Below are 26,289 nucleotides of genomic sequence, written 5' to 3'. Positions count from 1 at the left end.
TCAAGAACCTTAACAACAGTTCTTATCCTTTCTGGACCATGTGTAAACCTCTGCATGTGGTTTACACAGGCATCCTGAGGCACAAAAGACAGAACCACATAATCTCTCATTTCTGTCCTGTGGAGCATATAAGAAAAAATGAATACAGTCCCAGGCTATACTTCAAGGGCATCTCCGGAGGGCCAAAACTGATACGGTGGTAGGCAGGCTCTGTGGAAATGGACAAAGAATTAACCAAGTTTTAGGCTGTTTTCCCGTAAGGAGGTAAATCCTCGTGTGACAAAGAGAGGGGCATCCTTGTGATTTGCTGAAAAAGATCATTCCCAGGGCTTCTAACCCACAAACAGACATTCTGGATTCAGATTTTTAATTCTTTTACTGATTGATAACTGACATCACTCAAATGTTTACTTAAAACAGATGTGTCAAACTCACCTGCTTCTCATGTGCTGGATCCAGGGTTGGTGGTGGCAGCAGGGGGACCAGCAGCATGGGGGTTAATGCAGCTGTTACTTGCCCCTCTCTGCTGCTGACATGTATGCCCAGCAAAACTCCATAATTGGGAATTTGGTGGTAGGTACTGTCCCTGCTCACCCTCCCCTCATAAAAGTACGGAAGGTGAATACAGATACTGAAGGTTGACTTATAGTGCTCCCCGAGTAGTTGTCAATGGCTTGGTGTCTGCTTGGGAAGAGGTGCTGAGTAGGGTTCCACAGGGATCCGTCTTGCATCCAGTATTGTTTAATGTTTTTATTAATGCTTTGTAAAAGTGCTGATGACACCAAGTTGGATGGAGCTGCAAACACTCTGGGGGATTGGGTTAGGATTCAGAATGACCCTGATAAACTAGAGAAACGGTCCTCTCTATTTGGCACTGCTGAGGCCTCATTTTAAGTACGGTATCCAGTTTAGGGGCCTTCACTTCCAGAAAGATGCAGACAGAGGAAGCGTCTGGCAGAGAGTGACCAAAATAACTGGATGCCTGGGAAACATGACTTATGAGGAAAGGCTGAAATAACTTGTTTTTTTCAGTTTGGAGAAGACTGTGGGGGAGTGGGGGATTTGGTAACAGTCTTCAAAACACCTGAAGGGTAGTCATAAAGAGGATGGAGATAAAACTATTTTCTGTGGCCATAGGGCACAGGTCTAGGATCAACAATCTTGAACTGCAGCAGGGGAAATTTAGGTTGGATATTAGAAAGAGCTTTCTATAAGGGTGGCTAAGCATTGGAACAAGCTACCTAGAGAGGTTGTGGAATCTCGATCCTTGGAAGTTTTCAAGAGCAGGTTAGACAGACACCTGACTAGAATGTTTTGGCACTGAGCAGCGGGGGTTGTACTAGATGACTTCCCGAGGTCCCTTCCAGCCCCACTTTTCCAAGAAAATTACAGGAAAAAATCTCAAACCTACCTTTAAAGACTTCACACCAGTTTACAGTTCTACTAGAAATAAAACAACAATATTGACACACGCCCTAAATTTTATGTTTCTGCCCCTTCTAACAACTGTACATACCTCCTGCTGAAGCTCTTCATTGCACTTAGTTTTATTTTCAAGCTGTTTCTTTAAGTTATTAAACTAAAAGAGAGAATTTGAACAAAAATAATTAAAATATTTTAAATCCTGTTTGAAGTTTGTTAATTTATTTGATATCATAGGTACAGTTGCATGTATTTTTTAGGCCTCAATTTAGCAAAATACTTAAGCATATTGTTAAATTTAAATATATGAATACACTCATTATATTACAGTCTAAATATGAATGCTCCCAATTCAGAAAAGAACATTTAAGCATATATGCAAATCCTAGTCAGCAAAATGCTTAAGCTTATGTTCACTTAAACCATGCATCAAATTCCACTGAAACAGATAGTATTTAAACATGCGCTTATGAGCTTTGCTGAAACGGTTTTAAGCAATAAAGCCTATCACGATTTTCTTAATCTATTGCCAGAAAGTGTAGAAGTAGCAGGGCAGTGCCATTGGGAAAGAGGTAATATCACCTCTTTTCTGTTTGCAAATTGGATGTGAGATATTGCAGTTATATCTTTAAAAAGGAATAGTAGTTCTCCGTAGTCCGCAACAAAATATTTTATTGTCATACCTTATTTTCCAGCATCTTCAATTGTTTTTCCTTTCTTGAAATTTCACTTTCAATATTTCTAGTCTGAAAATATATCGATTTTTAAATCTGGCTAAAATATGAACATAAACCTTGACTGACTGATTTTATAGGTTTCTCCCCACACACACCTTTTTTCTATGTTTGCATCCTTAGTCTGTCTCACAGGATGCATATACACGTGCAAATAATTTAAAGCAATACATTCCAGGGCAGTTTGAGCCAGAGTCAACTACGCCCGGGTACAGCGTCTACACGTGCAAACTGAGATAGCAATTTGGGCCGGAAAGAAGCAATTTACGCCAGGGCCAGGGACATGAGAGGGGGGTCAGCCCCAGGCTCCAGGTGGCGGTGTCGGGCGGCGGAGGGGCTGGCTGTGGCACAAGAAGCCTCTCCCCGCACCTGTCCCCCGCCCTTGCTGACTGGTGCCTCCTGGGTCTGGGGTAACACTAGGGGTCCCCCCACAGCCGATCGCCAAGCCAGGGGGGTGCGGGGACGAGGGCTCCCCGTGCTCTTCCCGACGGACCCGGAAGCAGATTCACTGCCAAGCACACGGTGGGGCCCCCGCACTCCTGTGGGACACTCCATCTGCCCCAGCATTGCAGCATTCACGAGCCGTGCCTGGTACCTCGAGGTATGTAGAAAAAACATTTAAAGCTGTGTCTGTGGCCGAATCGCTGTTTCTCTCGATCAGCATCGAATCTTAAGATTCAGCTTCGGCTGAATCGAATCGGGGACAGCGATCTGAATCAACTAATCAAATCGCCGTCTCCAATTTGGGCCAAATCCGAATCGAATACAGCCCGTTTCGTACGTCCCTACTGATTTCTACACTGCTATCATTCAAGGAGAGAGAAACAGCCTCTTAAGTGACTAAGTGCCAAATCATTTACAGTTTAACAGTAATATGAATTATTTCTTATATTATCTATACACCTTCTAACTTTCCATTTTCCAGTCTCCTGCATTTTCCTGTTTCCTACGGATATTTTTTGGCTCTGACATTTACAATTAACAGCGCTCTCATTAAGCTGTAGTATTACTTATTCCATACGTTTTCTTCATTTTCATCCAGTTTATTTTTAATCTCTTCACTTTTCTTTTTCATTTTCTCCTTCGCAGACTCCAGTTCCTTTCTAAATACCAAATTAATAAGTAAAACATTGGTAAATATTTAATTTATAAGTGTACATTTCTTTCATTAGTGCTAAAAAATATTACATTAGCTCATAGCTAGAAGCGTTTCTTTCTTGCCCCCTCCTTTTTCCTTTTGTACCCCTTGCATTTTATGACAGCTTTCTATTAGCTCTTCTTCTTGCAATCTTCATAGCATTTGATGAAGTAAGTGAGGTAAGCCACTGCTTACGAATGCTTAGTATCTCTGATTTAGTTAGGATAGATTTGTACTTTATAGACTGCCTTCTGCCTGCCTTCAGACTAACACGGCTAACTTCTTTGAAAAATCCTTGAAAAAATCATCAAGGAGGCCATCAGCCACAAGGTCACAACTGGTGCGGTAATAAGAAGAAACCAGCACGGCTCTGTCATGCCTAACTTACCTGGTATCCTTCTATGACCAGGTAACTAACCAGCCTGACATGGGACGTGAGGTTGACATCATCTAACTAGACTTCAGCAAGTCCTTTGATGCTGTTTCCCACAAGATGCTATCAATTAAGTTGGAAGGTACTGGCCTAGACCAGTCTACAGCGAGGTGGGTTGGCAACTGGCTCAGAGGCCGATCCCAGAGAGTTGTACTCAATGGGATGGCCTCATCCTGCAGGGCCATCTCCAGTGGTGTCCCCCAGAGATCAGTGCTTGGGCTTGTGCTCTTTAACATCTTTATCAATGACTTGGATGAGGAAGTGGGAAACGCAATAATCAAGTTTGTGGGTGACACCAATCTGTGGGGAAATGCGGGCACATCTGAGGACAGGGTAGGGATCCCGGATGACCTTGACAGACTGGCCCTGTGGGCTGAGCGCAGTCAGATGAGGTTCAATAGGGACAAGTGCTGGGTCCTTCATCTGGGAAGGAAGAACCTTCACCACAACTATCCAATGAGTGGTGGTCCACTGGCTGACACCGCGTCTGAAAGGGACCTGGGGGTAACAATCAACCAGAGGATGAATACGAGCCAATAGTGCGATAAAGTCACCAGCAGAACCCTGGCGCACACCAGCCAGTGTGTAGCCAATAGATGCCGACAGGTGCTCCTCCCCCTCTATCGGGCATTGGTGAGACCACAGCTGGCGTACTGTCAAGTTATAGGCACCACACTTCAAGAAGGATGTGGATAAGCTTGAAAGGGTACAGAGAAGGGCCACCCTTATGATCAGGGGCCTGGAGGATAAGCCCCACGAGGAGAGACTCCGGGAACTCGGTTTGTTCAGTCTGAGTAACACAAGACTGAGAGGTGACTTGATAGCCACCTACAGGTAGGTCAGAGGGGGGCACCAAGATCTAGGGGAGCAAATATTCAGAAAGGCACCCCATGGGAGGACAAGGACCAATGGGCACAGGCTAGTTGAGGAAAAATTTAGGCTAGACATAAGGAAAAAATTATTTTCTGTAAGGGTACCTAGAATCTGAAACACATTCCCAGGAGAGGTGGTGCAGTCGCCATCCCTGGAGGTATTCAAGAGGAGACTGGACAAGCACCTAGTTAGCTCATTTGAGCCCAGTTACCTGCTGCCCATGGCAGGGGACCGGACTTGAAGATCTTACAGGTCCTTTCTGGTCCTTCTATTCTATGATTCTACGGTACCGCTCTCCTCTACAGCTAACATCATGAGTCATGCAGCACTATAGCCCAGAATTTCACTTTTGATCTGTACCTATTTTACTACAGATTTACAAAAGGATTCCTTTCCTTCCTTCCAGGAAGATAAATTTCAATCCATCTACAGTACTCTAATGCATCTGTCTCCTAGTCTAATGCAGGGGTGTCAAAGATACAGCCTACAGAGCTGTTTCATCCAGTCCACGGTGCTCCTGAAGAGGCTGGGAATTTGGGAACGGGGCAAGCAGGGATGGAACCTTCTGCTGAAATCCAAAGTGTGGAGTCCTACTAGGGACACATGTCAGTAAGGGGTGGGGGAGAGAACGAGCTAGGGCTGTGTTAGCCCCTATGCCGCTGCCAGAGGTGGATTCACATCCAGCCCAAGAGGAACCCCGCGAAATGAGTGTTAATAACATCAAAAGCAATGCAAAAGCAGCTTAAGCATAAATAAAGACTATTACATAAATATGCAGCCTGAAAATAATATTAATCCAAAGTTACAGAAAACAATAAATATATTATTGGTTAAGAAAACAACTAATATCTAACTCTAAATTAGTAAAAATGTTTTCTGAGAGTATGTTACTTATATAGAAGATACTTGTTAGTGCTTGCCTTAGCATACTGTTTGTTTCTTCCAGGTTTTTTATTATTTCCTCAGTCTGGTGTTCCTTCTTTTTGTTATCCTAAACAAAGATGTATGTTGTTATTATTTGAATAAAATATACTGACAGAATGGGGTTCAAGTAGTACATTCACTTTCCTTTAGTTAATGATGCCTTTTATATCTTAAAGTAAAAAACCTGGTTTCAAAATTTACAGGCACAATAAAAGCTGTCAACATCATATTTTAATGTCATCTGGTTTCCCACGTTTCACTTGGCATAAATCATCATCCAAAACCACGTATAAGATTAGAGCTTGCCTTATGGTCTTCTTGAAGCTTCTTCAGCTCTGTAATTACATCCCTTTTCTCTTGTGCTATTTGTTCTTTTTCTAAAAAACTTTTATTGCAGTCCATGTTTAGTTGCTTATTCTTTAGCCTATTAAAATATTTGGGAAATCAGAGAAATAAGGGCTTTGCATTTCAACATTCCATCTAAAACTAATTTATAACAAAGCTCTTTGAACTTCCACATTGAGTGAGACCACATCTACACTAGCAACTGTTTTTCCCGCAAAATCTGTTAAGGATGGGATTTTTGGTGATCATTTCTGTACCGTCAAAAAGCCCTGGTGAGATCCATTTACGCCAGTGTAAGAGTGCGTTTAGCAACAAAACTTGTTTCCGTTGAGAAAATGACATAAGCTGTATAGGCAAAGGCATTCTTCTGAGAAGCTGTAGGAGGGCTTGCTAATATAGCTATTCCAGTAAAGATCTACCAGTATTCCTGAAACTGAAAGCCTTTTCCAGCATAAACTGGCCCGAGACAAGGAAATGCAAATAAAAATCTCTCTCTCACGTCATTATTTTATTTTTCTTCTCTGTTGTATCTGATTTATGACTAACATATGTTTGGGCTCCTTATACTGTATTTTGAAATGGACCTGCCTCATCCATTAAGATCACAGGCTAACTGGTTACTGATCTACCATCCTACACCTATTTCTTGGTTCTGCAAACATCTGCATTCTGATTTGATGCTCATTTTACAGCTATTTCTCAGTGGCTATCAAGGTCAAAGCTCCATCCTCAGTGCAGGCAGCTCATTGGGCTGATGTGGTTAAGACATGCCGCTTTCTGTAGCCAAGGGTTTTCAATCTCATTAGACTAGAGGCACCCCTCATCAGACTCACAACATCCCTCAGAAAGTGCCAGACCTTAGTTTTACTTGGTTTTTTTACTACAGAAAAAGAAAAGAACAGATCAATACTTCTGTTGCAAAGAACTCAGAAAAATCACAATAGGAATTAATAGTGTCAAAGATATTCTGACCTATTTGAAAACTTTGAGTTTATCTTAGGAAACAGGTGTAGGTGTTTGCATGCCTAACAGTGTTAATATTGCACGGCACCCTTAAAAGAAGAATCGCCGATCTGGGACATCCGTGATAACACAAACAATAACAACTTAGTTAAATTAAATGCAAGTTAAATTAAAAATCCCCACTCCTCATAAGTGGAAACTTTAAATAAATCTAATTTAATTAAAATGATTAACTTATTATTAATGAATATGGTTTAAATCTCTTAATAGAGATTAGGCAAACAGAGCAACAATGATACAGAGAAAAGAGGAGAACGAGTGTTTACTCAGCTTTTTCCATAATTGAATGGAAAATTTGAGAACCAGGAGTAAGGGTTGCATTGTCAGCAATAATACCATCTTGATTTCCTTTACACAGAATGCAAAACTGTTATTTATTACAGTATATTTTGCAGGAATTGCATCAGTGCTGTTTTCTGTGGTCTGTCTTGGAGACAAACTCCTTTCAGCTGTAATACTTTCCCTTTGCTGCTGAGCTGCCAGAGCAACAGCTTACAATGCGAGATAAACACTGACTGCTCTAGGGTACAATTTAGTTTATTTAGCAAAATAAATGTTAAATAAACCCACATAATATTGTGTCCCTAAGTGTTTAGCTTGACGGTATCTTAATACATATATTTATTAGAAAATAGATCATGCATGATTTTAAATGTATATTAGAACAAGAAACAACTTTTATGTATAATACCCACAAATCAGAGTGTAAAGCTAATACTGTATTTAAAAATACATACATCTCTTTCTCAAGCTCTGCATTCAGTGCTGCAATCTCTTTTAAATATTTTTGGTCATTTTCAACAGCACCACTTAACTGTGCTTCTAAATCAAGTATTTTTTTCTGCAGAAAAATATAACATGAGTGGACATACATTTATAGCTGACAGCTTCTGAAAACTGCCCAAAATGGAGCAGACAAACAAAACCTTATAGTAAAATAACACTGTTGACATGCTATAAATTAGCTAAATTATATCTACAGAACACTGCTATAAAATGTTAACCTTGCATATAGATAAGCTGGACCTCTTCCCTGCACCCAGATGAATTAACAAGGCTGTAAGATTGTTGCAAATCGGCTTTTTAGAACAACTTCAGTGATAACTACCAAGCTTTCTATAATTAATCGTCTTGATTCTCAATGCACAGTCAAAGGAAGGGAGTGGGAAAGGAGCCCCTACTGTACCCAAAGAATAAAGAGAAACAATGTACTTTCTTCCAGGTGCCTTGTCCCTGTGGAGGACAGACCAGTAAACAACAACCAAAAAAAGATACTACCGCAGGAAGATATACCAGTGAATCTGAAGTTGTTGGTTTGGAAGCGATAAATGGGGTACTTGTACACACCATAGAGTTTAATCCTCATTAACGTTGTAAAACTTGTTTATTTTGGCGCATCGTGTTTGTGTTTGCACGCACCGGGCTTTCAAACCAATTGAGTGCCGTGTGCAATTCCCCGTAAATTCCAGCAGGGGGAGCCAAATACCAACCTACTCCCGGTGCTGTCTTTCCTAATGAATTACAGCAGGAGGCGCATGTAAGTAATACCCCTATTACCAACCTCTGTATACTGTAAGTATTAAGCCCATGCCTGCAGAGTCCCTGCCCCCGCTTCTTAATGCTTGTGACTCAGTCTTTAGGTTAAGAGGATGGTGTGTTGCCATTAATGGATTAACAGATTTCCAGGGGCTTAAGCAGGGTGAAAATGAATTGTACTGGGGTACCTAATTCCATGTAGATGTCCAATAAGAAAAACAGACTCTGGCTCTTGGTCCTCAGGTCCTGAATACCACAGGTAAGGGCTGTGAAGCAACAGGTACCAAAGGCAAAAATACCAGATTCTAAGAATTGAGAAACTCAGAGCTAGAGTCAGGACCAGAAGGAGAAAGGTCTGTCATTTGCTTTCTTGGAGCGTGGCACCTGGTCCCTGGAAGGGGTGTTTTAGTCCTATGGAACTCATACGGAGCCAGCTGATTCATGTGTCTCAACCTGCTAACCACTGGACATGGTGCCTTGTGCACTGGTTCGTCTCTGGAGAAACGCTGCTTTTTGACAGTACCGGAGGACATTTTAAACTACAGTAAATGTCATGTGGACACACCTCAATTCTTAGAACTGCCCCACTTCCGAGCATTTAATACATTTAAATTGAATACTTCATTAGTGGTAGATTTTTAAAATGTAAATATACCTCACTGTATTTATAACAGCACGATAGCTCTTATAATATGGAATAACAAATGGACTCTAAATATTTCCCACACCAGATAGCTGTTGTTAAAATATAAACAAGCTTTGTATTAACTTATCTACATAATTTTTAAGGGTACTACATGTAAATTCTTTGCATAATACTTCCTGCCAGTGACCAATGACAACATTCATGTATTCAAGTACATCTTATCAATAACATTAAAAAATTCCCCCTTACTACAAACCTCTCTGACTTTAAGAGTATCGTTCATCTGTTTGTTTTCATCTTGTAATTTTTCAAAAGTGGTCTCCAGATGCTTCTTTTCAGCTAAAAGTCCTTCAACCTGTTTCTATTTAAAAGCAGCAAAGCAACCCAAAAGTTAGAATATTAAGCCTCAAACACGTAAGAAATAAGTATAATTGAGTTACTCAACCTTGGCGCAAAGTCACATATTTTTACTATAGTTTGTAAAATTTTCATTTATACCATCAAATATTAAACTATCAGCAATATCATCCTGAAATAAATATAATATTGCAACTAAGTCAGACCGCTATAAAAGAATAGAAAAAGAGTGTGTCATGGATCGGTGTTGCCACAGAGTTTAGGAATTATGGGGCTCAGTTCAAAGCCCCAGTAGGTACTGTTTTCTTGATGGCATTTCAAGTTCTGTACTGTTGAAGGCATGTATCGATATAACTAGGAAACTTATAGTAGTAGAAACTTACAAAGAAAAAAATCCCTAAGAGAAAATGTTGCACAAAAACAATCCAGAACTTATGCCACAGCTAACTTAAAGGGCATTACAAATAAGGTTACCTTTAAGGTCTGATGAACTATAATAACATTCACTTAGTCTAACCTTAAATTCTGAGAGGTCAGAGTCCCCAATTTCCTTCTCTTGTATTAATTTTATTTTTTCTGATTGCTCATATGTTAGCTGCTGCTTCAGATCTTTTTGAATTTTGACTGATCTTTCCTAGGTAATAAAGGAAAATATGTTAAAAGGTATACTGAAATAAAATGAACAGATATGAAAAAAAAAGATGTTTCAAAGTAATGTTTCTTTTTCCCACTCTCCTGTATCTCCTGTATTTTACAATTGTAAAAGCTGACATGCAGTGTATGCCAAAGCCATCCTTACTCCCACTGTGAGAAGGCAGGTCAGGAAGGATACCGTGAAGTCCTTTCCAGAACTTACTATGCTATCTATTGAAAGTGAGTGGCACTCTGTAACAGAGCCCTACCCTGTTGCTAGGATTCAGGGGAGCCTGAGCAGCCCCACACCCAGCAGCACCTCTGCACACCCACCTCAGACCTGGGAGAACTCACCCGAGGTTGGGGAACCAGGTCCTGGGACATAGTGAGTACCTCAGCAAGGGAGCTGACATGTGTGGGGAGTCAGAGAGGGTTAGCCACGTGAGCCCAGAGTGGGAAGGATAAAAGACACGGAAAGCAACCTCAAGAGGCTGCACGTGGCCAGGGAGCAGGCTGCCTGGAGCTACCAGGGGTTAAGCAGCCGGAGAGCCCAGGTAGGGCTCTTCCTTCTTTCCTTGCTTGCTTGATCGTTTGCTTTGTTGCACAAGCCAGCAGGCTCCGCAAAGCCTCTGAAACATAAGGGGCAACCAAGAGGTGAAGCCTGGAAGAACCACTGGAAAACAGCTAAGTGCTAACTTATTTGTTTAACTTCCTTTGTTTGTTTTGCATCCAAGCCTGGGTGGCCTCTGAGTATTATCTGCTAGCCTGGCGGCAGCAAAGGCAAAGACCCTGAACAGTGGGTCCTTGGCCAAAGCCAGCAGCAAAAGTAAAACTGGTCAGCTCAATTAGCGTTACGAAGCATACCCTGCTGTGATCTGCCCGGACGGACTCTGCCCATAGCAACCTACACGCTCCAATAAAGGGATAGGCCTCAGTACAAGAATCTGAGGTAGAAAATAAATAATTCAAACTAAAGTGTAAGCACAGATTCCTGCAGTAATTTCTTTGCCTGAAACATTCACTTAAGAATGGGACTGACAGAGTAGCAATACTTTTATGTTTGTGCCTTTTCAAGAAAACAAACGTAATGCCACTAGAATACTTCCAAAAGGAAATTCAGAAGTTCCTGCAAACACCTATAAAAATATAATCAATTCCACACACATATGTCTGTAAGGATGTGAAACCTGTACAAGACAGGCTTCATCAAAACGCTCACTTTGAGACTATAAAATAGTCTCACAATTCTATAACATTTCCTGTAGGAAGTTAGAAGTTGGACCACTTATACTGAAAATCAAAATTGAGACAGCCCTTGCTCTTACATTTTAAAAGACAGGGAAACTGGGGGGTCTCAACAGTGGCATTAACTTTTTTAATAGTATAACTTAATTTACTGCTCGCCCTCAAATGTCGTGTCATGGAATTTGCGCAAGGCTTGGAATTTGTGGACATCATGGAAAAAAACTATTTTTCAAAAAGCAGCTGAATGAGGAAAGTCATATTTGGCAGGGACATAACATGTCAGCCAGGCTCCCAGGATAGCTGGGAGGAAGGGAGGCAGTGGTGACTCCTGGCTGCGTGGCTGCAGCAGAAACTTCTATTTTTTTTCACACCCCTCCCCAAATCAGTACCTCAGGCTGGTGCCCTAGTCAGTCCATTTTAGTTGTGCTACTGGGCTGGTATAGAGGTATACAGAGAGTGGGCTGTCATTTCATAGATTGTTAGGGGCTGGAAGTGACCTTGCAGATCATCGGGTCCAGCCCCTGATCGTTGGGTCCAGCCCCCAGCAAAGATAGCATTTGAAAAGGTGAAATAACTAAGATGTCAGCGCTCATCTTACCGGCATATGGAGGGAATAAGAAACACAGTACAAGGTGTAGGCTATGCTGGAGTTGTACAAAGTATGAGCAAAGAGAAATCAGTAGGAGGATTCAGGCCCCTCAAAGAAGAGAGAACTAATCTAAATGATAGGTGAGAAAGTTGAAGATAGCGGCAGCTTTTGCACAGATCTGAAAGGGCTAGAATGTGTTTTCAGGTAGCCTTTAAAAGACAAGGAAAGTTACAAAAGATTAATAGGTATTAAACTAGTCACACAGATGATAAGTGACGTTTACCAAGGCTTCTGTTAGGTCGTCAAGTTGTGCTTCTTTGTCACATTTCAGTTTGGCCATTTCATCTACAGCACATGCAATGCAAGCACATCACATTAATGAGAGACACTTTTATCTACAATATTTATCTACAATTTTATCCTTACCTTGTCTTCTTATGCTGTTTCAGCTCTAATTCAGTAAGGTGCTTAATGCTGAACAAATCGGTAGCCCTGCTAATTTTGTTAAAACTACTTGTGCTCAAATTTAAACGTGCTTAAATATTTGGCTGACTTAAAGCCAAATACACTGCCAGTTTATTTTTACTTTTTAATGTCCTATATGAAAATGGATTGATGTTTTACAGCTGAGGATTCTTTTCTCTTATTTGGAGTAGAAAACAATCGCTGGTCTAAATCCAGAATCATCTGTGCTATAGGTAAAATGACTTAGGTGCTTAGTTAGACAAACACTACCTAAAACATCTACATACACTTTACATTTACCATACATTTGATAAAATGCTATCCATTTGAATAAAAACTAGCCACTCATTTCAGTGTTGTTCATAACCCCAATTATTTTTTACACAAACATATCTACAGTGAACTATGATCTGCAAAAAAGTTGCCGCCTCAGAACTCTTATGCAAATATTCATCTGTACAAATCTGGAGTATATATATTCACGTGGCTTTCCTAAAATATTCGATTTCCCTTCCTCTATTCAACAAAACACTCAATTATTCAAATAAGCTGCAAGACTTACAGAACCGATCCCATTCAACAAATAATGAGTGCAAGCACTCAAGATAAACGATTCATAAATAACCTTTAGCTGGAAATATGGTTAGAATAAAACATGGAGCAATTCTGAATACGTACATCTAACAGTATAAAATAGTTAAAATCTTAAGGCCAGCATTCTGAGTCCAGCTGAACTTCTTTGGCAAAGGACTTGGGAAGCAGGAGATACGGTAGGTCGAAGCTCATCTTTCTACCCTGTCAATTTTAGAACTGTCTCTATGCAGGAATCAATATTAAACTTCTACAGGATTTCTCTCCCCCCGCCCCCCCCGACGCACACACTTACCACATACAAACTACATCGTGAACTCATACGTGAGACGGTAGAGTGGATATCTTACGATAATCTCAGAGGGACAATGTTCGTTTTACCTGCAACTAGCTCTTGCAAAACAAGTATCTTCCTGTTTCTGCAAATCTTACCCAGTTCAGTAGATTTTTTATGGAGGTCTGAAGCAAGTATTTCTGACTCATCTTCAAGTTTCCTCAATCTGTTAAAAAGCAAACTTCAGCTTTCTGTCCCCTCAGTCGCTCAGTCCTTTGACTGCTCACGACTACTTGCAACTGTTGAAAAGATGTGTCAAGGCAACCCACCCCAAAAAGTAATTTCCTAGAAAACTGTTATAAGATTTGAATAAACTACACACTTTACAGCTTGTAAAATCCTTGCCATTTATAGCTCTAATTCTAGTTTTACTGAAATTTATTTTGGTTACCAAAACGACTTTCTTCAGAAAAAATATTTGTTTTAAAGACTACAAAGGAAACATTAAGCCGTACTAGTAAGTAATAATATCGTTAAATAAAACTGTGTCCGTGTTGCTAAATATACTGGCATTGGAATTACTGATTACTTATATTCTAGCACAGTGTACAGCTCTTACTGGAGATCAAGGCCCAACTGTTGTATGCCCTATCCTAAAAAGCAAACAATTGAAACAGACCAGATCAAAGATGGTTGAAATGAAGAAAACTCATCCTTATTTTACATATGTAGAACTGAAGTAGAATAAATGCGAGAAGAGAATAAGAAGAGAATAAATGGTTCACTCAAGCCCACACAGTAAGCTTTGTGAACACCACTGGGAATCAAGCTCAGTCTACTGCCTTAACAACAAGATTAATCATGTCCTATAATTTGTTTTAAGAAAAAAAAAACACTGTTTTTCACCTATTTTGCTCTCTTTCCAGCAACTCTTTCAAGTTAGCAATAGCAATTTCAAATTCATCAACCACTGATGTATGCAGAGCCTTGGTTGCTTTAAGTTCTTCCATTTGTGCTTCTTTTTCTCCAGTGACTTGAATTATTGTTTCCATTGCAGTCTGTAAATCAGTTTCTAAATTCTTCTGAGTAGTCTAAACGAAGTGTAAAAAAGTATTCTAAATTAAAAGTTTTGATAATTATTTTTCATTTAATCTATTTACATCTTTTAATTTGTTGGAAAAATTATAGAGTAAGTTATACCTCTGCTTTTTGCAAATAAACTTTAGCTTCTTCCAGTTCTCTCATCAAATGGTCTTGTCTGGTCTGTGATTCTTCTAACATTTCTTTTTGATGTTCTAAGTCATAATAGTTACAAATAAGATATACTCTTAATATTTACAAAATATGTACCAGAAAGGTAGTTTTATAGCTGTACCTATGTAGAAATACTCTTTAATACATTTCCCTTAAACTATTGAGATAAATATATTATTTAGAAGGAAGACATGAGCCAAGATTGTGACATCGCTAGGAAAAGATAAAACGAGGGACATTTAATATTTATATTACTTATACAATTTAATGAAAGCATCCATATCAGTCATATCATGTGATATAAAATCACATACAACTCCCCACAATTTTTTTCTTATCCGCTCAATCAAGAGTGATTTAAATTTTTAAAACCTTAATTCTAAGAAAAAAAGACGTATATTTGTGCGTGTGTGTGTGTGTGTGTGTATATATGTATGGGTAACATAAGCCCTGTTAAAATCACTGAAAATTAAGTACACATTTTAACGATGCATCATTAATATCTCAGGAGAATTACGTCTTTTTTGGCCTTTGCAAGTTTCAGATTCTTCCACTATCATGTCTTAAGCATGAAATGGCAGGTTATTACAAAAAGTAGTCCCAGTTTCAATTCCATTCGATCCTCTGCCTTTTGCCCACCTAAAAGGATTTCATTATGTGGAAGTTGTAATGTTGAGTTATTCGGAGACAGAGAAATATGTCTGGTAGAAATAAGAATGACAGAGCCATTCACTTCAAAACTAGTGAATAGTTGTGGTAGTTAGTAATTAATGATCTGAAACAGATTCAAACAAGTGACCTGAGGCTTCCGCGCATAAAAACTGCATCATTTTTATTATACTGGTCCAGCTAAAGCAAGACAATCCTAATAATATGGGTTTTACAGTGGTATGAAGGTAAAAGGTATACATTATGTCAGAAAAAGTCAAGTTTTTACAGGTGTAACTGAGTCCAGATAAAAGTTTATAATACATTCCTGTTTTATTTTGTTTTAAACCCACACCCCCTAAGTGAAAACACTCAGATTTCTTACTTGATGTTTCTTCTAATCCAGTAATTTTATCTTTTGATTCTAGCAACTGAATTTTGATGTCACTGATAATAGTATCTTTTTCACCACTTTGAACAGTCAGAACTGTCACCTAAAGAAATGAAGAACTATTTCAGTACATAGATAACAAGGTCTAGAAGAGACTACCAACTTTGTCCTATTTTAAATGTGTACATTATGCTCTGGATTAGCATTTGCTTGTACAGATATAGAAAAATGGTTTTCATCAAGTAAAAATAATGGAGCCTTAGAAAACTATCCACAAATGATGCTGCAGTTGGGAGTCAGCAGCTGTGTAATTCAAACGCAGAGTGCAAGTTCCAGCCAGATATAGGTACAGAAACAAAGAGGGAAAGTATAGAATCCAGTCAACTACCATGCAATTTGTTTTATTTCCTTCACTTACCCTACTGCTTATTACACTTGTAACCAACTTTCAACCTCACACACACATCTGCCAATCAGCAGGTCCAATCCTGACCTTGCTGACATTCAGAAAGAGATCTTTCTTCCCAGTCACGTGGTATTAGGGCTGTGCGAAGCTTCGTGTGGTGATTCAATTTGGAGGAGATTCGGCCCGATTCGGTGGCTGAATCTCCAAATCCAAATTGAATCAGGAGACCAATAAAAAGGTCCAAATTGATTCGAAGCTCTCCAAATCTTCGGAAGAGATTTGGAGAGCTTTGATGATTCGGGCAGCGCCCACCCGCTGCAGCAGGGAGCTGAGACGGACTCTGAGCTGCCAAGTAGGGGCTGGGGGAGGGGTAGCTGCAGGATGGGGGAAAGGACCATGGGGAGACTCCTGCCAGGCCCCAACCCCCCAGTGCCCCCTGACACCTGCCTGCTCCCCCAGCCCCCTCCCATGGCTGCCCCACCCACCCCAGCTCCCAGTGCTTTAAAAAAAAGCCCCGACTCACCAGGCAGGGGGAGGTCTTCCCCGCTGCCCCCCACTGCCCCATGCTGCATGGGGGACGCTGTCACAAGCCCCCCGACCATCCCCTGCTCCCCCAGCCCACCCCCCCCCCATGGCTGCCCCACCTGTCCCAGCTCCGGCCCTTTAAGAAAAAAAAAACAACCAACACCCCCTCACCCCCGGGACTCACCAGCTCCTGCAGCGGCCTTGGGGCTTTGGGGGGCTCATGGAAGAGCCCCCCATGTGGCAGGGGGCAGCAGGGGGCAGTGGAGATCGCCTCCCCCACCGGGCAGCACCCAGTGAGTCTGGGGTTTTGGTGGAGGTTTCCTTCAAGAGCCGGGGCTGTGACTGGGATGGGGGGAGGGGGGGTCAGGGGGCTCATGCAGTACCCCCCACGCAGCATGGGGCAGTGGGAGGCAGCAGGGATGGCCACCCGCCCAGCAGCACCTGGTGAGTCGGGGCTTTTTTTCCAAAGGGCCAAGAGCTGGGGCAGGCAGGGGATGGGCCTGGGTGATTTGGACGAATCGAATCGGGACAGTGATTCAAATCACCGAATCGAATCGCTGTCCCCTGAATCGTCCGAATCCACATCCGTAGCAAATTCTCGTTGCTTCGCACAGGCCTACTCGGTATCCTTGGGAAGAGTCTCTAGGCTAGGATTCTTTCTAATCCTAACCCTACCATACCAAGTTCCCCCATTAATATTTTGATCCAGACAATGCAAACCAACACATTTAAAGATCGCTCTCAATAAACATTTTGATCATGTTTAAATAAATATTTTGCTTTTAATTTCCTCAAATTACCGAGTTCAAAATTCTTACATCAGAGCACGACATTGCAAAAGATTTCCCCAAATAAAATGGTATACATTTAAATTTACACTAATAATACAAACCTGCTTTTCCTTGGTATGTATATCCATTTTGTATTTGTTTTCAAGCTTTTCTACTTTTTCCGCCTCTTCCTTTACTTCAGAAAAAAAACATAATTTAATATTTAAACTAAAATATAAAGAAATCAATATCATTTTGAAATGAATGTAGGTTTTATGACCTCTTCATTATAGGTTAATTACTGAAGTTATGTTTGAAGTTATAAGACATGACTTTTTTTAGTTTTCTTCACAAAATGACTCCAGTATTCCATAAAAAGGGAAGTAAATGAGAACTCTACGTTACGAACTAATGCAAAACTAGGTGCTTAACAGTGCAGATAAGCCATTAACACACTAAATCTTAGGCAGATAGAAATCAGATAGAAATCACAATAAGCAAACAGTACCACTACGGGTTGTGCTGAAACTATTCATTCTTTATCAGGTACTAAATTAGAAGTAAAAAGAACAAAACTGATAAGCTAATAAATGTTATTTTTAATCTAAAAGCGAAAGGCTACAAACATGCTCCCCATAAAAAAAAAAGATCAATATTAGTGCAACAGGGAGCCTGTTCCAATGACTTGGGACCAGCCAGGCTTGTAGAGTTGTCAAGTCCAGATGACAAGGAGTCAAATTATTCAAAGGCAGTGGCTCTTGTCCTCAGTAGACTTAAGGCAGCCTTCAATGGACTCGAGGCACCCCTCCAAAACTTTTGTGAATTGAGTTGCACTCAATTTCAAAAACTTATGTGTATACAATAGTGCTTACCTCCTGGCAAGGGAGCCAGGCAGTGAGAGTGGGGGATCAGCCAGGCAGGGACAAGCCTGAGCCTGTGCTTATCTCTTTGAACTGTTTGGCACCCTTCAAAGGATCTGGCAAACCCCAGAGTGCTGTGGCACCCAGGTTGTTCTAAAAAAACAGCAGGGGGGTAGGAGGGCTGATGCAGCAGGCCCAGAAGTAGGGCTTAGGTGTGCCTCTTACGTTGTGTCTTATCACAGCTTCAACACTAAAAGGAAAAGCCTTCGGGGAAGTGAAGCTACGGGTGGGGAAAAGAAAGAAAAAATATTTATTTTTAAATTAGGTTTATACACTTGAAAAATAAAACTTTGCCTGGAACATTACTTGAATGTGGCATTGAATGAATCCTTCCTGGCAAGTTGGAAAGATATACTTTGAGTAAAGGGAAACTGAGGCTGCAGCAACCTGAAGCTAAAAAAGGAAAGCAATGCCAGGAATATGTGCCAACTTTTATTTTTGCTGGCGGGGGCTAAGATGAATGACATGTGGAAAGCTTTACATATTTCAGGTGACAGCCCCTTTCCCAAGTGGGGCCAGGGCCCTCGGGCCCCCATGTACTCAGTGCCTTTGGTGCCAGGATGGAGACGGTTGCCATTTGATTAAGACTGGAGCAAGGAAATATAAACCCTGGCCAAGTCTCCCCACAGACTGTTCTATGTGCAAAGAGAGTACTGTAAACATTAAGCAGAACATACACTTAAAGCACATTTCCAATCTGGAATTCTCTGCTTTTACATGAAGTTCTTCAAAAGCCAGGATCAACCCCTAAAACACAATAATAAATATTAATAAAATAATTTCTGTAATGAAAAAGAATGTGCACAGTGGTTAAAATATGCAGTATTACAAATTGATGTTATTTTCAGAAATATAATTTTAAACAGTTAAGACTGTAAAGAAATGTTACTTTATTTGAATTAATAATTCTAAAAGTAATCGCTAATTAAAAGTGGGTATTCAAGAAGTTCTACACTTAGATGGTAAGCTGTTTTGAGAAGTGAAATCTTTCTGCTATGTGTGTGTGTACGGGGATGACAGCTGCTACTTCCCTCTTATACAATAGTGCAGCACAGGGGTGTAAAATGTACAGCCTGTAGGCCAGATCTGGCCCGCAGAGCCCCAACATCCGGGCAGCTTGCTGCCCCTGGGTTTGAGTTGACTCAAAGGCCGCATGCCAGATGCAGTGCCCATTCCAGCTGGCCTGGGATCCACACCGCACATAATATCCACTCCAGCCATTCTAGCGTCTGCACCACATGGAACCCATCAAATGTACAGTGCACCCACTGCCCCACTCCCCCTCCCCAGCTGGTCTGAGATGTATGGGTGCCACATGCAGCACAGGTCCCTGACTGGCTGAAGTGGGTGCCACTTGCAGCATACTCCCAGATTGGCTGGGGTGGGCACCACAGGCACTAGATCCAGCGCTGTGGTGGAAGGGGGTCCATGGGCCTGATCCAAGCCAAGGACCCGCTCCATACCATTGGTGGAGTAGTCAGAGCACACTTGCACAATATGGGAGACCCAGATTCAGTTCTTTCCTCAGTCTGAGCAGGCTCAAATACACATCTCTACCTCCCAAGGACAAAAAGGCTATTCTGGGTAATGGCACTTTCACCTCTCCTTAAAAAGCTGTTCTACTTCGCAGAAAACCACTAAAGAACCCTTTGGCAAGAAAGAAAGAACAAGAGGGAGAAGAGTGGTTAAACCACTCACCTGGGAGTGGGGAGACCTTAGTTTCAAGTCTGTGCTCCAAGGACTATTAATGTAAAACACATAAATATTCCTTGGCATAGAAGCTGAAACCCTAGTCTCCCAACATCCCAGGTGACTGTTCTAACCATGAGACTACAGAGGCATGGTTCCTCTCTCTGCCTCAATGAATCTTATTTTAATATTTTCTGCAAACCAAACAACTAAATAAGAGTGCTTAAGACCGCCCCTCACTTCAGAATACCTCATCAGAGTCTATCACTTGGGGCCCTTCCAGGTTCGGTGGGAAATATTTAAACCCCGCTTAAACAGAGGAGGAAACAGAACCTGAGTCTCCCACGTTCACGTGTGTATTCTTACCACTAGACTGTTTCCTAAAAAGGTGGTGGCACCACCACCACCTCTTGTGTTTTAAAAAGGAGTTGATCCTTTTTACTTTTCTATAGAAAAGGTGGAGGTGTTTAACTCCAGGAGCATATAGTGGGAAGTCCCAAGTGGACATCAGTACTTCCCTGCACCCTCATGTCAGGTACCTAAACCCTGGAGAGGAGCAGGGCTTAACGCACGCTCCTCTCTTCATTACTTTGTACTGGCTACCTTTGGCAGTTCCATGTTCAGCATGTTCAGCTGTCTGCTGTGAATCCTGTTCTGAGGCCCATAACTCTTCATATACATTGCATAGTGAGCTCAGTGTTGCACCATCTAAGTCTCTTTGCGAACAACAGCCCCTAAACTCTTGGCGCAGTGGTAATTGCCCATTTATCTATGACAAGGAATGTATTTTGTACTTCAGAAAATTTCAGCACATTCACATCAGCTCAACTCAGATATCCAAAGAAGAGTTTTAGAATCCTGTTATTATGATTTACCTCAATATTATTATTAAGTTCCATACAGAGTTGTCTGGTTTCGTCTCTTTCATGCTCATCTGTCAATATAAAAATGTACTACGTAACATTTTACTTTTAAAACGTGCAAAAAATTACAGAGATTCAATAAATTGGTATATTCAATAGTACATGTAAGTTGTTTCACGCTAAAACAATGTCGAAATACTATTTACATTTGTTAGACTTCTCCGTGTATCGAGCACAGGTTTCCTTGAGTAGACTGCACAAATGCCTTGTAGCGCTGTTTCTGAAAAATGAATCAAACTGCATTATCTATATAATGTTACAGGATTCACGGTACTTAGTAGGTATAAAAAAATGACAAGATGTCTGCCTTGGAATGTTTATAATATATAAAGTCTTTCTTAAATGTACTGTTAACAATTTTTTAAACCTATAAATAAAGAGAAGCATTTCCAATATGAACATCTCAATGCAACTTTATTTGCACTACTTACTCTTTCAGAAGATCCTTATTTTCACATATCTCATCTTCCAGTTTCAAACTTAGTTTTTCATTTTCAAACTGATTGTATAAATAAAAGGGTACAGTCATTCAAAAATATACTTGATATCTTCAAAATTCACTGAAAATATACCTTCCCTGAACTATCAGTTTTACCTTTCTCTCTCTCTCGCACGCTTTACTTTGTCGCTGTAGTATTAAATGTTGAACAGTGGCTTGTGATAGTAATTGTAAGGACAATAAAAACATCAAGTTTTGCTGTACTAGGTTTAGAAATTATAAAGAAGCTTCGTTTACGTGAGTTAACTGTTGCGTTCCTTTGTCTAGGTAAACTCTTAGTTTTTCAAGGCAAAGTTTCATTGTTTATGAGAGGAAAATAGTTGTTAAAAAAAAAGTGGGATTTGCTTTTAATGTGAAAATATTGGGTACATTCAACTGAGTCGCATGGTTTTTATGCAACACAAATATTCTTTAATCCTAAATTACTTTGAAACAAAATTTTGCATACATTTGGAAATTACTAATACTTCAAAATATATTCTAACATATACTGTAGAAACACTTGCCTGTAACTCCTGAATGGCTTTACGTTGTGCTTCTATAGTCTTTGTATTCTCTTGCAATTTTCTCCCCTTCTGCTTCAGTTCGGATTCTACAGTCACTTTCCAACATTTGATCTTTTCAGCCTCTTTGTAGAGTTTAGAGTAAAGCTCGTTCATAGTCTCTATATTCTACTGAAACAAGTTCCACAAGCTTAATCTCAAAATCCATGTAATTATAAATGTTTTAAACACATATTTCTCTCTAACAATATTAATTTCAGGGGAAGTTTCCATTATGTTTACAGGCCAAATTCTAAATGGATATGTTTTACAACACCACTGACACAAGTTTTCAAAGATCCACAGCATCCACTGAAAGCATTGTGTACACTAACCTTTATCATGGAATAAACTATGAAAACTGGCATCACTTTGCTACAATAATGGAAAATACCCTTCCAGTCTCAGATTCTCTAACATAGCTGAATTAAATTCTTGCGCGGTGCCGTAGCAATGGAGTTTGGCGCCCGGGGCAAAGCCCGCAGTGGCAGCCTGCCCTTGCCCCGTGCACAGATTCAGGGGGCACACACCTCCCCATGCTTGCCCGAGAGTGCACGTAGCAGCAGGAGCCACTCTTTTCCCGTCCCCGCACCCCTCCCAACTTTGCTGCTTGCGGCTCTGTCCCACACCCCACCCTGGCTGGGCAGAACCTGTTGCCACCTCTTTGCTTTGGCACCCAGGGCAGCTGCCTGGCTCACCCTCCTCCACACCTTGCTATGTCACTGTTCTTGCATGTCATGTATGATTACACCAGGTGAAATCCCAGCCCCATTGAGTTTAATAGGAGTTTTGGTTCTAAATTCAATGGTGCCAGGATTTCACCTATTAGGTTTTCCATAAAGATGCCTGTTCTCAGAATTCCACGTGCTGTGGTCATTCATCCATACTTAGGTGTTACAGAGTGAAGTCAGTAAGGCTCTGAAAAAACATAGTCAAGAATTCCTACAATGTTTTTCCATAGCAGATGTGGCTTTTCCTGATGTCAATCAGGCAAGCGTTCTAAAAAGACTTGTAGAGTGCTATACAGGAAATAGTGAAGCAGTGGTATTAAGCAGGTCATAGAATAGAAGGAAAGGAGACCAGGTGACATTTTTGCACAATTAATAAAAAAGCAAACAATTAGGTCACATGTTTTCATTTTCTCTGGCTGCAGGAAATGAATACAGCATAGGTGCACTTTATTAACTGCTAAGACTTAAGAAATTCAGTCCAAAACCGTGAGACCTGCAAGAAGTTTGTGTGATCTGGCTGTGTATATCCACATACCTGATCTGGGAACACCTTGTCTGTTGCTGTAAATACATAGCATTGCTGAGCGTCATGGTAGAGCACAATAACAGCAACATAAGAACAGGGAAAAATGGGCTAAAACTACTATAACCCAGAATATTTCAGCAGCTCATGCTAATAATTTCATTAACACACAGTTTTTAAGCCAGCATGGGCCACCAGGATCATCTAGTTCACTGATACCCATACCATGGCTCTTGAGCCACGAGTAATTCTTTAACTTAACTCTTGCAGTTCTTCCCAGAAAATACTGTTCAGTATTACTTTTTTTTTTTAAACTGCTTGAACTGCTTACCTTTCTTCCTGCAGTCATGAATAATACAGAACATGCAACTACATGCTGTAGCTTTTTTCTCTTGGGCTGGAGTGTTTATCACAATTCAGCTAGGTTTGCATTGACTCTTGTGATTTCTTTGGCTTATGTGACTCCTGAGACATTCCAGTTTGAGATGTAGTTAGTTATGTTAGTCTAAAGTCAAGTAGAAGGTAGGATGGATTTGCACGTTATAAACTAACCAAAGTGTGGACACGAGCACGTGCACATATGCACATTCCATATATATATATGGCACAAACTTTTGTGGGCTGAAGCTCGCTGCCAGGACAATCAGGACTGATACAGTTTGATCTCCTACTTAATACAGGCTTTCTCCCAGTTCCACAACAAACCTTCCGTGTGATTTTCAGCAAGTCGCTTAGTCTTTCTCAGCCAGACCCTTAAAAGGTATCTGAACTAGGATTAAGGTGAACTATGTGCCCTTTATGCCAAAACCCAAAACCATGATCCTGAAAACCCCCATTCAGCCAGTGCCTAATCCCTGGCGGCATGTAAACTCTAGACACGCTTTACTTCCTTGCAGGTTCCCCAAGTGATTAGAGGTACACCCAAAGTGCTCCAGTCTTGATAAAGCTGAAAGCTAAACTTGAATGGTGAGGATGACCCAGAAACTAGGCATTGCTGTGCTTATAGCCCCTGAGGAGCTCGATGCGGGAGGCATTCTCAAAGCACTCCTAATGCACACTGACCCTACTAAGCCCACACAACATGCAGTGGTGACCATCACCTTATCTTAAAATGCAGATGTTAAAGAAGCATCAGGTAAAATACAGAAAAGCTTCTAGGAAGAGAGACTGGAACTCAGCACGCCCCTGCCCAGACAAATATCTTCTAGGCTACAGGATCATGCTCTCTCTTCTGCATCCATTCTCTCTCTGGCCCAATGAATCTTGAATATTTTTCTGTCTTTGAACAGTGGAAAGTGCTCCCAACCAAAGCAGGACGATCTATAGTCTGGTGGTTACGGCACCCGCCTGGGAAGAGTCACAGAGAGCATCCCTTTCTTCAGTGTGTTTTACTGGCTAGCCCAGTGGAGGCCAACCTCTGGCAGGTGTGCCACCAATTAAGCCTCACAGTCCATGACTGCCACTCCGATCCTCCTCCCCGGCCTGATCTGCTGCTCTGTTTTCTGTTTCCTGCCCTAGCTGCCACGGTGCTGCATGCCCCCTCTGATTTTGTGCAAGCTGCCGACAGAGATTGCCAGGGCCACTTGTGTCGCATGTACCACACGTTGGCCACTCTTGGGTTAGCTCTATGTCAGTGGTTCTCGGGCTTTTTAGAGTCAAGGCACCCCTCAGAAAGTGTCAGCGGTTCATTTTCACTTGATTTTTTTGAATACAGAAAAAATAATACAGCAATTCTGCTGTTGCAAAGAACTCACAAAGACGGTAACAGGTCAGAATGTTTTCAACGCTATGGATGCCTATCGGAAATCTTATTTTGTAAAGACCCAACAGTGCGAACGTCGCGTGGCCCTGCACAACACACCTGACAGGACCTTAAAGGGCCCCTCGCCCTGCAGCACCCTGGTTGAGAAGTACTGCTCGTTGTGGATGAGTACTCACTGAAGGCCGCTCTCATTCAGCATACCGGAGATTTTTTTAGCCTTTTCTGAGCCATACAGTTTTCCTAATTTACTGTACCGAGCGCTTGAAGGGCCTAACGCAGGGATAAGGACTCCAGTCCAAAATGCAGACACCTTATTAAGGCATTGCCCGGCGTCTAGGCATCCAAGTCCTCTGTTGGATCTAGCACTGCTCTAACTCTCCTCTCTTCAAAACGTTACTCTTAATTTTAGGGATGATGGGAGGATAAATACATAAATATTAGATACTAGATATACAGACTGCACGCTGACCTCGTCTTCTATCCGAGACCAAAGTTTTACCTTCTGTGAAGTGGGATCTGGAAAAGAAAACATATTTATGTTTTAAAACAAAACAAAACACGTGTATCTGTATGTGTGTGGGTATATATTTTCTAAATACGCATTCATAACATAGTGTAAAAGGTATGAAGTTAGTGATGACAACACGTGCAAGTGTGTGTATGTTTTAGAGCTCGTTTTGAAGGGCATCACACTGGAGAATTAAAGAGAAGGGTTGTACAAAGGAATGCCTTACGTTGTTCAGTTTGACCTGGATGTGTGCCTTCATTTTGGCTTGGTGTACACGGCAGTACAAAAGGCGAGCCCAAATCATCTTCTGTGCGCTTATTAAAACCCTACGCAAACGCAAACAGCGTGTTAGGGCCGGCGTGAAGGCTGGCCTCGCACCGCCCAGCGCAGCCGGCATGGCCCCCCACCCGCTCCCCACGCCTGGCGCTTGTGAAGGGAGGGCCGGGGCATCTCCCCGTGTCGGGGCTACAGGAACAGGAGGCAGGGCGCCCGCCACAGGACGTGTCTCCCGGGCTGGGACGCGGCCCGAGCCGCCCTCGTGCTGCTCTGGCGCGGCATCTCCCGCCTGCGTCCGCCCGCCCGCCCGCCCGCCTTGCTGCAGCCGGGGCTCGCAGCCTTGCTCGCGGGCGGCCGCCGGGGCCGGGGTGCCGAGCGCGGGCCCCCCCGGCACCAGGTGAAACCCCGCTGCCCAGGGGCGGGACAGCACAGCACAGCACAGCACAGCGCGCTCGCGGCCGGTACCGGCAGTTGGCTGGCGGGGCGCGCGCTGGCCTGCGGCCGCACGGCGGACACGTGCCCGCTGCCGGGCCGCGGCGGCAGGAACAGCTTGAAGGGCTTCTCCGTGCCCATGGCCCGCGCCCCCTCAGCCCCGCGACCCCCGCCCGCCCGCCCGCACAACGCGCCGTGCGCAAACGCGCCGCCACCGGCTCCAGCGCCAGCGCCGTGCGCAGCGCCCGCACAAACGGGCCGT

At 42.0% G+C, this 26,289-nt stretch overlaps 1 protein-coding gene across 2 annotated transcripts in view; it reads right to left on the bottom strand.

Moving 5' to 3' along the window:
- Positions 1–26,173, bottom strand: part of SYCP1 (synaptonemal complex protein 1) — a 34,362-nt gene extending 8,189 nt beyond the window's left edge. For both annotated transcript variants that reach the window (XM_059717106.1, XM_059717107.1), the window contains exons 1-22: positions 26,061–26,173; positions 25,546–25,645; positions 25,281–25,327; positions 21,760–21,924; positions 21,186–21,253; positions 20,901–20,974; positions 20,707–20,765; positions 18,820–18,889; positions 17,345–17,418; positions 15,516–15,624; positions 14,429–14,523; positions 14,135–14,319; positions 13,387–13,454; positions 12,182–12,243; positions 9,949–10,065; positions 9,331–9,435; positions 7,630–7,733; positions 5,831–5,948; positions 5,521–5,591; positions 3,178–3,259; positions 2,106–2,168; positions 1,517–1,579 (exon numbers count right to left, since the gene is read on the bottom strand). In XM_059717106.1, coding sequence (XP_059573089.1) covers positions 1,517–1,579; positions 2,106–2,168; positions 3,178–3,259; positions 5,521–5,591; positions 5,831–5,948; positions 7,630–7,733; positions 9,331–9,435; positions 9,949–10,065; positions 12,182–12,243; positions 13,387–13,454; positions 14,135–14,319; positions 14,429–14,523; positions 15,516–15,624; positions 17,345–17,418; positions 18,820–18,889; positions 20,707–20,765; positions 20,901–20,974; positions 21,186–21,253; positions 21,760–21,924; positions 25,281–25,327; positions 25,546–25,645; positions 26,061–26,168 — 2,007 coding nt within the window. In that variant the 5' untranslated portion in view covers positions 26,169–26,173. The remainder of the gene's footprint in view (positions 1–1,516; positions 1,580–2,105; positions 2,169–3,177; positions 3,260–5,520; positions 5,592–5,830; positions 5,949–7,629; positions 7,734–9,330; positions 9,436–9,948; positions 10,066–12,181; positions 12,244–13,386; positions 13,455–14,134; positions 14,320–14,428; positions 14,524–15,515; positions 15,625–17,344; positions 17,419–18,819; positions 18,890–20,706; positions 20,766–20,900; positions 20,975–21,185; positions 21,254–21,759; positions 21,925–25,280; positions 25,328–25,545; positions 25,646–26,060) is intronic.
- Positions 26,174–26,289: the final 116 nt, after the last annotated feature.

Source organism: Alligator mississippiensis, chromosome 14 (assembly GCF_030867095.1).
Source record: "Alligator mississippiensis isolate rAllMis1 chromosome 14, rAllMis1, whole genome shotgun sequence".
NCBI lineage: Eukaryota > Metazoa > Chordata > Crocodylia > Alligatoridae > Alligator > Alligator mississippiensis.
The sequence above is the reverse complement of the archived record's forward strand: the minus strand, read 5'-3'. Positions and strand labels throughout refer to the sequence as shown.